The 11,336-nt window shown below is 57.4% G+C and overlaps 1 protein-coding gene across 1 annotated transcript in view; it reads left to right on the top strand.

Annotated features, from left to right (window-relative positions):
* SPSB1 (splA/ryanodine receptor domain and SOCS box containing 1) overlaps nucleotides 1-11,336 on the top strand; it is a 49,873-nt gene that overhangs the window by 36,063 nt on the left and 2,474 nt on the right. The window contains exon 2 of the mRNA XM_012662639.1: nucleotides 3,968-4,808. Coding sequence (XP_012518093.1) covers nucleotides 4,115-4,808 — 694 coding nt within the window. The 5' untranslated portion in view covers nucleotides 3,968-4,114. The remainder of the gene's footprint in view (nucleotides 1-3,967; nucleotides 4,809-11,336) is intronic.

Raw genomic sequence — 11,336 nt, 5'->3', positions numbered from 1 at the left:
CACATCCCCATCTACACCACACAGGTACACACACATATACGCTCATACATGCATGCACAATACACCCCCACAAATACACATCCACACCACACACACTCACACACATATACCCCTGCAATACACATCCCCATCTACACCACACAGGTACACACACATACACGCGCATACATGTATGCACAATACACCCCCAAATACACATTCACACCACACACACTCACACACATACACCCCTACAATACACATCCCCATCTACACCACACATGTACACACACATACATGTGCAACATGTATGCACAAATACACATCCACACCACACACGTACACACACATACACGCACATACATATATGCACAATACACCCCCACAAATACACATCCACACCACATACACATCCACACCACACACACTCACACACATATGCATAAACACCATACACACATCAACACACATCCACATCCACCCACGCATACCCACCACACACACATCTCAGGGGCAAGAGGGGTACAAACCAGGAATTTGTCTGTCTTGGGGGTGGTTTGAGAGCCGTGAGGAGGAACAGGCAGATGTATTCCTGGGGGACCCAGTGGCTAATGTAAGAAAGTGCTTTCTAGGAATGAAAACTTCCAATAAGGGAGGGAAGAGCAGGTGTCACCGGCCAGGACACTGCCTAAACTGTCACACCTCTGTCCTGCTCATTAGCCTCGGCTGCTGCCATCGCTCCAAGCATGTGTGTATGGGTGTGTGTGCATGTGTCTGCGTGGAGGATGCGTGCATGTGACTGGGGGGTGGTGGCAGCAGCCCGGGGTCACCTCTGTCCTCTGCTGTCCAGTTCCAGCCTTATACAGCACTACCCGGCCACACCTTTCACACCCTTGGTGGCTTTGCTTCTCCTGAGTGGGGATGAGGGCTGAGTCCTCCCACCTCTTGGAGACTCACCAACCACTTGCATGGCAGTCCCAGGACTTGCTGCTCCTGCGGCACCTCTGGGCCCCACCAGGCCTGGGCATTTGCTTCTCAGAACAGCAGGAAACAGGATAGCCCCAGGGCCAGGGCGTCCTGTTCTCCCACCTCCTGCCTGAAGTTTGGTACTCACGGCACGATCCCCTCCCTGCCCAGTGGTGTCTGTCTTGGCCCAGTATTAATAGGAGCTGCTCAGGCCCACCAGCACCTGTCACTCAGCCCCTGTGTCGTACACCCCTCCCCCGTCCTGAGCACCACAGCCAGGTATTTTGGCGATGAATGTTAGCAGGTTTGCATGGGTTTAGAACAGGGATCAGCAAACTATGGCCCCTGGGCCAAATCTGGCCCACTGTCTGTTTTTGTAAATAAAGTTTTATTGAAACATACCCATGCCCATTTATTCACGTACATTCTGCAAAGTCATAAATAGTTACTATCTGGCCCTTTTACACAACAAGTTTGCTGACCACTGCTTTAGAAGGAACCTTGAACTTGATCTGCGCTAGCCCAGACTTCAAGCACTTGGGTCTTGGTCCAAAGATAGCATCTGTCTGCAGGGCCAGACATGGTGACCAGGAAGACGGAGGTCTTTGTTCAGTGAATGGAGCACAGTCTAGAAAACAGAAACAAACAGAAACAGTCACACCAGGCACTTCCTGGAACATTGTCTCCACTGAGTGTTAAGTAAGCCTGTGACACACGGGTGGCTCCCATATCACAGATGAGCACATAGAAGCTCGGGAGAGCTAAGGGTGCATCTTAGTGGCCCAAGCCACTGTTGCGGTGTGTGAACTTGGGAGCCCCAGGAAGAGGACTGGAGGGTGCCCCCCAGGATGCAGCCCCAGCGCAGGGGCAAGGGGAGCACTTGGGGGACCTGCAGGAGGGGGATCTGTGCAGCCATATTTTAAAATAGACAGGAGGAGGGCAGCTGGGTAGCCTTGGTGTCCTTGTACAAGGAGGTGGCAAGGTGTGGACAACAGGAAGCTGAGGAGAAGGAAGTGTCATCATTTACCATAGCCCGGACACAGGGTGGGTGACAAATGAGTCAGAGTGGCCCTGGGGTCACCACAGTGATTGGCCACCCAGGAGGTAACTCAGATGGCAGGAGGGCCCAGAAGTGGCCAGGTGGGTGGCCCACATCCCCTGCTAGGCCCTGGGGTGCCCTTGTGAGAGAGTCCCCCCACGATGCTGCAGGCACCTTTACCTGCCCACCCTGCCCTGTCCCTGGTCTGTCCCCGGCCTCCTTCCTCCCAGGCCCGCCCTCCCACACCGAGCGTTGGCACCCATGACACATGGCCACGTGGGCCAGGCCAGGAGGGGCCTCCTCTCTGACACTTCCCTACACGGGGGGCCAGGAAGGGAAGACGCACCACACAGGTTGGTGTTGGTGCCTTTGCCGGGCCATCGTGAGCTGACAGACAGCGGACACTCCACGTTTAGGTGATGCCATCTCTTCTGGTGGCTCTTTCTGAGTCTGGGCCAACCTCACTGCTGTGCGGCTCCTTCCGACATCCGTCTTACGCCGGCTCCACAGCGCTGTCTTCAGTGGAGCCCATATGCGGGGCACTGTCCAGCGCAGGGGTTGGTAGACTATGGCTGGTCTGTTCTTATAAATAAAGCTTTATTGGGACATGGCCATGTTCACATATTTATGTACCTCTGTGGCTGTTTTTGTGCTACAATGACAGAGCTGAAGAGTTGCACGGAGACCGTCTGGCCCTCAAAGCCCGAGATATTTACTGTCTAGCCCTTTACAGAAAAAGTATCTCCAGTATCTCCTCTCCCCTCCCCCAGCCTCCTCCTCTCCCCCACTGTTCCCCTGCATGGAAAGAGGGTGGATCTTCCATGACAGGTGACATCCTGAGAGAAATGTCCTTACTGCGGTGACGATAGAGCTGGCAGAGGGGCTACGGGAAGCGGGAGGCGGTAAAATGAACTCTCTTAGAAAGTTAATTCCCTGCTCCCCTCCCAGAGAGCTGACCCCTGACCCCACAAGGTCCTGCAGAATTGAGGACGGGGAGAGGTCCCTGGGCACCAAGCCAGAGGGGAGGTTCAGGCAGGGGTGGGAGCAGATGCGTCTGTGCCCTGCTCCACGCACCCTGACTTTGGGAGCCACCCTGGACCAGCCTTTCTGCAGCTCAGAGAGATGCTCAAGTGGAAGTGGGAGCAGGGAGGGGGTTCAGAGAAGACTGAGGCCGTGCCACACCGGACCCCAGCTCTCTCCACTCTCCCATGGTCAGCCACAGGTGACCCCTCAGCAGGGGTATAGAGGGAGTCCTGGAGGTTTTGGTGGCTTCTGGGAGAGGAGATGGGACCAAAAACTTGAGATTGGGATTTTCCTAGGAGATCCAGGACATGAGGTGACAGTATCCACAGAACTTTCCAGAAACAGGGCAGTCTTCCCCCCCGACCCCGGCTGCAGAGGGACACCTCAGCTCTGTACTGGCTTTGCATACATTGGACACAAGGAGTCCTAGCCTGTCTCTGAAGAGAGGATGGTGCCTCCGAGATGAGGGAGCCCTGTCTCACGCCAGAAACGGGAGAGCTGGGATTTGTGTCTTTAACAACCTCCCCTCGGAACAGCGATGGAAGGGCAGTCTGCCTCCCTCTGTTTTGACCACAAAAATGCCCACTGTGTCATGGCTGATTCCAGATTCGGTGGCACCATGGCCTTCTGCCCTGTGAAACCCCAGTGAGATACTTGGTGGGCATCAGCTGCCCATCTCAGACTGCCACCAACACAGCTGAGAGTGACACCTGGCCGCCAAGCCTACCCCTCCATGCAGACCACTGAGTGGACAGACAGCCCCTTTCCTCTGTGACAACGTAGCCGCGAGGACAGGGGGAGTTTCATTCTGTGCCGAGGCTCCAGCCTGCCGGATCAGGCGTGGCGGGAGCTCTGCGCAGGCTGTGGGAAGTGTGGCGTGGCCAGCCTTGCCCTCCGGTTAACTTTCCCGCTTCGTCCTGCAGCCCGCTCACGGCCTCTGTTTTTCTTTCCATCCATTAGGCAACCCTGAACGCTCCACAACTCACGGAGGTCTCCTAGCAACCCTCCTTAGGAATTCTGTCTGGCCCTGGTTAGAAAACTGGAGACTCGGCCCGAGATTGATGAGTTTGCCTGGGGGGTCGGTGAGAAGCTGAAACCGAGGCGAACATGGGTCAGAAGGTCACCGGAGGGATCAAGACTGTGGACATGAGAGACCCCACGTACCGGCCCCTGAAGCAGGAGCTCCAGGGACTGGATTACTGCAAGCCCACGCGGCTGGACCTGCTGCTGGACATGCCCCCCGTGTCCTACGACGTGCAGCTGCTGCACTCGTGGAACAACAACGACCGCTCGCTCAACGTCTTCGTGAAGGAGGACGACAAGCTGATCTTCCACCGGCATCCCGTGGCCCAGAGCACAGACGCGATCAGGGGCAAAGTTGGGTACACGCGAGGGCTGCACGTGTGGCAGATCACGTGGGCCATGAGGCAGCGGGGCACACACGCTGTGGTGGGGGTGGCGACGGCGGACGCCCCCCTGCACTCTGTGGGGTACACGACCCTCGTGGGGAACAACCACGAGTCCTGGGGCTGGGACTTGGGGCGCAACCGGCTCTACCACGACGGCAAGAACCAGCCAAGCAAAACGTACCCGGCCTTTCTGGAGCCGGATGAGACGTTCATCGTCCCTGACTCCTTCCTGGTGGCCCTGGACATGGACGACGGGACCCTGAGCTTCATTGTGGATGGACAGTACATGGGAGTGGCTTTTCGGGGACTCAAGGGCAAAAAACTATATCCCGTAGTGAGTGCCGTCTGGGGCCACTGTGAGATCCGCATGCGCTACTTGAACGGACTCGATCGTAAGTGTCCCCTGGGCTGTCTGAGGTGGTGCCCTCCCCACGCTCCTGTGACCCGGGTGGGCCCAGGCCAGAAGTTTATATGGTCGTTGGAATTAAAGTATCTTTAAGTAGATATCCTAGTGTATTCAGACCCTCAGAGGCAAGTTTGTAACATCTGGTTACATGGGGAATTTTAGCCAGTCTGCTAGATTACCTGGCAGTGCCCCATGAGTGGATGGATGAGTGGATGGATGGCTAGATGGATGAATAAACAAATGGATGGATGAGTGGATGGATCTGTGGATGATGAATAAATGAATGAATGGATGGACGAGTGGATGAAAAGATGAATGGATGGATGGATGAGTGTCTCAGGTTAACCTGCCTCCAGGTGTGATCTGCAGTGCTAGCCAGGAGCCAGCCTGTTACTGAGCTGGGGTTTGCAGCCTTGGGGATAGCAGGGCCTCTCCGATAAATGAAAGCCAGTGACCTCTTGCTTGTCAGACAGGCTTAGGGTCTTTCTCTCCTGCTGTCAGAGGCTTCTGAGTGGGCTCCTGTGGGACACTGTCTGGAGAGGGGCTGTCCAGTCACGTTGCCAGGAGACTGGGAGGAGCACGTGGATTAGAAACAGGCTGAGTCAGCAGCTATTTCCGCCTGTCCCTTTGGAAAGGGGAGTGTCCTTTCTCAGGCCGTATGTGGTGGCACTGTGCTGGCATGGGAGGCTGGGAGCCTGGGGTAGCAGGAGGTCCTGGCGCAGCAGGACTGTTCACCCCATGCTTGGCCTCCCCCTCCCCCTCCCCCACCTCCTCTTCCTCTTCCTCCCCACTTCACCCTTCTAAAGATACTGAAGAAAACGTCCAGCGGGGTTGGGCATGAGTGAACGCTTAAGCATTTCTCTTCAGAAGCCTCCACACCCCTCCCTCTCCCTGCCCCCTGCTCTGGCTTTGACTGGGTAGTGACAGGGAGCTGCAGGGGGGAGTGGGGGGCGGAGAGGGTCTGGTGCAGGCTCCTAGGGCTGCTCTGTCCTCACCCGTGCAGCCTAGCACCCTGAGGCCGTGGGACTCCTGGCAGGGGTGGCCAGGGTGCATCCAGCAGGCAACCTCCCTGAGGAAGTGACTTCAGCCCTGGGCTAGGGAACCCGCAGAGCGAGTTCTGTGAGTCCATCTCCCAGGTGATAGCAGTGAGTGGCACTAAATCCACATCGAATTTGCCTCCAGCAGGAATGGGTGGGGATGAGGAGCCCTGGGCCCCTGCCCCCCAGGACCTAGGATCTTGGGCAGCCCTGGCCCTCAGCCCTGCCTCCCTCCTGGCAGAGGGTGGTCATGGTCCCAGGACGGTTACTGTCTGTTCTGTGCAGACAGACACAGGGATTGGTGAGCCTGCTGTTGTTGCTTGGCCACCAAGACTAGTGGCCACCACGAGAGTGACCAGCCCCGTCCCCTCTGGAAACAGGCCGGCTAACACTCCTGTGAGCTCCGTGAGTCTGCGTGGCTTTGCTGTTGGTGTGTTCCAGCTCCAGTACAGAACACAGACCCCAGAGTGGCCGGGAGACCACCCGGGCCTGCTCGCCCCTGGCACGTCAGGGCACAGCCCGAACAGAGGGTTCTGCCAGAACCGTCCTAGAGGCCCAGACATGTGTCTTGTGAGTAGGTGATGCCCGCTTAGCTCTGTGGCAGATGGGAAGCTGGATGCTTGCATAATTGTAATCGTTTGGAATTTTTTATAGGCATTGTGTGATGGGGGTCATGAGAACGGGGATAAGTTGTTAGGAACCGAATCTGCACTGGAGTCTGGCCCCTGGCTTCTTGGCCTCCCCGGCTGGTGGATGTGGTGGGCCCTGCTACACGCGGTCAGTTGACTTTGGAGGATCCCGATTGGAAAATAGAGAGACGTGGTCAGTTCTTTGGCCAGTTCTTGCCGAGCAGAACATGTGGGGGTGATGCACTGTCCGCAGCCCCGCTGCAGGGTGCCGTGTGTCAGAGCCGCCGGCCTCAGCCTGCTTAGACGGGCACCTCGGGGCCTTCACTGAGGGACGTCTTGAGTCCTAGAAGGACCACGCTGACTGCTCCACAGAAATGGACAGACAGTAGGGAAAAGGGTGGCCACTGGGAGGCCGGGAGGAGTCATGGCAGTTGTCCAGGTGATAGATGGCGCGGGCTTGGGCCAGGGAGGAAGCCTCGAAGTGGTGAGAGGTGGCCAGGTCCTGGGGCTCTCTGGAAGGGCGCATCAGCGGATTGAAGGTGAGACGGGAGAGGGAGGCGTCCAGGTGAGCCCAGGAGGATGAGAATGATGTCACCGAGAGAGTGAGGGGCAGAGAGCAGGGAGAGGAAGACCGAGGCCGAGGCTGCCTAGAGGTCAGGAGGCCAAGGAGGAGGCAGAGGGGCTTGGCCGTGCAGCGGGGGACCTGAGCAATTGGTGTCCTGGGCACCAGGTGAAGAAGGAACTTCAAGGAGGGCATAGAGGTGCCAGTCAGGTACGTCGGCAGCTGAGAATTGTCCTTCAGCTTTTGCAGCAAGGAGGTCACTAGTGACGGTGACAGGAGTGGCTTGGGTGGGGCGGCGCCAGAGGGGCTGCTTTACGAGAGGAATGGGGATGCTGGCGCGTTCGTTTCCTGGGCCTGCTGCAACAAATCGCCACAAATGGGGTGGCTTAAAACACTAGGCGTTGTGTTCTCTGCAGTCCAGGAGGGCACATTCCAAAATCAAGGTGTCAGCAGGGTCCAATCCCGCCTCTGCCCGGGCTGCTGGGGCTGCCGGCAACCCTTGGCCTGGAGAGGCCTCCACAGTCTCTGCTGCTGTCTGCACGTGGCGTCTCCTGCGTGGGTCTCTCTGTGCCCTCCCCTCTGCCTAGAGGGACACCAGCCATTGGATTTATGGCCCACCCTAGTCCAGTGTGACCTCATCGGAGCTAAGCACACCTGCAAAGACTCTATTTTTATTTTTTTTATTTTATTTATTTTTGAGGCAGAGTCTTGCTCTGTTGCCTGGGCTAAAGTGCCGTGGCATCAGCCTAGCTCACAGCAACCTCAAACTCCCGGGCTCAAGCGATCCTCCTGCCTCAGCCTCCCGAGTAGCTGGGACTACAGGCATGCGCCACCATGCCCGGCTAATTTTTTTATATATATATACATTTTTTAGTTGTCCAGATCATTTCTTTATATTTTTTTTTGTAAAGATGGGGGTCTCACTCTTAGTCAGGCTGGTCTCAAACTCCTGACCTTGAGTGATCCACCCACCTCGGCCTCCCAGAGTGCTAGGATTACAGGCGTGAGCCACCGTGCCTGGCCAAGACTCTATTTTTAAATAAGGCAGCCCTCTGAGGCGGAGGGTGAACAAGAATGAGGGGCATACTCAACCCACTACAGATGTGCAGACAGCCAGTGTAGACCATGCTCACGAGGCCATCCTCTCCCCACACTACCACTTTCGGGAAGGAACACACAAGCCCGGCGCTCCCTCCCTCACGTCACCCCTGCAGACGATGGGGTGCCCATTGGGTGAGGTCAAAGGCCACCTTCTAGGGTCCACGCAGGGAGGAGGTCATGGCAGGTGGAAGCTCTGGCCAAGTCTGGTTGGACCCGTCTTCTTGGTGTCAGGCCTGTGTCAGGGCTTTGCTGTCACCATCAGGGAAGTGGTTCTGCTTCCTGGGACGTCTGGAAAGTCGTCGTGCCCCCCACCCCACACCAGGGCCTACCTCAGCAGGGAACAGCTGTTTGTAGAGAGGGTCAGCCCGAGTCGCCCGGCATGTGCGTCCTTCCTGGGATCTCCAGAGATCCCGCGCCACCCCTGCACCTGCTATCCTGCGTATCAGAGTCCCTGCTACCCTGCTGGGGCCAAGCACAGGCAGTGAGTGCTCGGTGTATCCCTGTGTGACCTCCTCGCCGTCCAGCCAGCTCTAACCACAGCCCGTTTGCTCTTGTTCCTCCTCGAGGCCCTAGTGCTGGGGCTGCAACCAGGGGTGCTGCTGTCACCTTGCTCTCTTTCCTGGGGACAGGGGTGGAGATAGCTGTTGCTGAGTGGGGAGACAGGGCCGTATGTGCCCCCTGCCCATCACCCTCCTTGGAGATGCAGAAGGAAAAGGCCATTTGTAAGTGGCAGGCTGGCTGTCACTCTAGGGGGACCTCTGACCTCTGACCTCCTCCCACCCCCCCCCCATGCTTATAAAGGCATTTCCCCGCTAAGGAAGCATCTGCTCTGCTGCATTTGAAACTCTTTCTTCCACACTCCCAAATGAGCTGTCTATGGTTTGTTGGGGTTGAGTGTTCAGGGAGGGCTCATCTCAGTCCCTCAGGAGACGCATTTAGTGGCCTCCTCTCAAGGGCCTCACCCGATAGTAGCGCCTTCCTGCACCCCATTCCTGCTGGGCTCTTGGGGGAGCCCCTCGTCGGGGAGACTGATCACCCCCCCCGCCAGGGGCTTCCTTCTGCAGTGAGAGGCCATATAGGGGAGGGGTTGTTCTAGATCTTTTCCCCTAGAAAGGTTAGTCCTATGAGGACAGCAGGTTCTCAGAGTGCAGGGGACAGGGGATGACAGGTGCCTGCATCACCTGGAGGCATCTCAGGCATCCTTCCCTGGCCGAAGCCAAGGGGTTGATGTTTGGTTTGTCTCTTTTGTTTTTGTGAGAACTGCTTAGTGTAAAGGGAGAATGTACACACGTCCCTCGATGGCCACCCCTGCCCACAACGTCCTAGAACCCATTTCATGGAGCATTTTGGCTGCAAGCTGCTCGCAGGAGTAAGCGCAGGCGATCGGCATGCACATGGCTGCATCCGGGCATTTCCTGACATGGGCAGCTCTCTCTGGCCCCGCAGACCCGCGGCTCCTTCACTTGGCCTTTGAAGCAGGCACAGCGCCACGCCATCGATGCTCTAGTTGGGTCGAAATCTCTCCCAGAACCGCGAGAGTCATGGGCTGGGGCTCTGGGGCGGTGCGTGTTCAGTTAGGCCACCCGGGAGCTGTCTCTCGTAGACACGGGGCAGTCGGCACACGGGCTCTCCCGTTCCTCAGCCTGCTGCTCCCGGAAGTAGCGCCTGGTTCCCGTCCTGACTTCTTTGCTGCACGTTCAGCGCCACCCCCTCTCATTCACATAAATTATTTAAATGAATGAGGCCTGAGATTCGCAGGGACAGGTGTGGTGGCCTGAGGCCTCAGGCAACAGGACTGGTGCCCACTAGCTTGGTGGCATTTCAGTGGGTGCCTGGCATTGTGGACGGAACTGGACGCATAGACCGCAGCCCCCAGTCACAAGTATTGCGGTGAGGGAGACCTGCTCGGGTCCTAGTAGTGACCAGGAAAATTGATGGGAGGGACATTTTTCCATGGCCTGGTGCCCACGTCTGTTTCTGTGGCCGGCGCGTTGCCTCTGAAAAGCAATCAGAGTGCGTCCCTGGGCACCACCACCTCCCTCCTGCAGGTCGGGGGCGAGACCTGTTTGTGTTCAGGCCCAGAGAATAGACCCATCCGCAGGCTGCCGGGGCGACTCTGTTGATGTTTTCAGCTTATAACACATCACTGCAGCCATCAGCTGCCACTTCTGCAGCCGGTCTTGGAAGGTGCGTGACCAGGCGTAGAAACTCCTCACCCAACGGCTGCTTTCAGCGGGGAGTGGGATGAGGTCGCTGTCAGGCCTCAGCCCTTTGGAGTCCTTGGCCCTCAGACCTCAGACCCCCCAATCTTACCGCCCTGAGCCAATTTCCCCACGTGCAGGTTGGGGCCACAGTCTCTACCAGGAGCACAATAGGTGCTGCAGAGACCACCCTGCTACGGGGCCGTGGTGTCAGCCACCTAAAGCGAGGGGCTGGATGGAGCTGGGGCTTGTTCAGGCTTCTGCTGGTTAGAGACAAGTTGTGAGGACATTCAGGACAGGCCTGGAACCCAGTAAGCCGAGAGGGCGGGAATGGGAACTCCCTCTCAGCCCCACTGCCGCAGCCTGGCTCTTGGGCCACACTCAATGGCTCTTGGTGCTTTCTCAAGTGCCATGCAGCCACCGGGGGAGTCCCCACCATCCCCCAGAGGGGCCGAGCCACATCCTCCAGGGAGGGACTTGGGGCAGCCCGGGCTCTCTGGCCCTGAAGAGCGCAGATGCAAGAGCGCTCCTGCGCAAAGACGCGGAAGCACAGCGCAGTGTCCCCACCCCATCGGGCAGAGGGCCACTTCTCCACAGCAAGTCACTTCTGGCCTTCAGGATCTTAGCTGGACGGAACCATGGGGAAAATCTGGTTCAGATGCCTCATCTTACAGATGGGGAAACTGAGGCTCAGGCAGAGGGAGTGCTCTGCTCTGGGCTGTGCAGGGCGGAAGTGAGGAGCCAGGCCTGGCGTCACCAGGGTGGGACCAGCCCTACCCGTCCCCCAGGGGTCTGTGGGATCCTTGACCCTAAAGGACCCAGGGTCATTTAGTTCTTCCTCCTGCCTCCAGGCAGGGTTCCCCTCAATCATCGTGAGTTTGGAAGCTTTCCACGAAATCCTTCACCCTTTTAGCTCCTCCACACCTGTGGCTGTGTCTGCCCTCGGGAGATGATGGCATTTGTCCTTTTTTTTTTTTTTTTTTT

The sequence above is a fragment of the Propithecus coquereli genome, unplaced genomic scaffold, assembly GCF_000956105.1.
Source record: "Propithecus coquereli isolate 6110/MARCELLA unplaced genomic scaffold, Pcoq_1.0 Scaffold77, whole genome shotgun sequence".
NCBI lineage: Eukaryota > Metazoa > Chordata > Mammalia > Primates > Indriidae > Propithecus > Propithecus coquereli.
The sequence above is the reverse complement of the archived record's forward strand: the minus strand, read 5'-3'. Positions and strand labels throughout refer to the sequence as shown.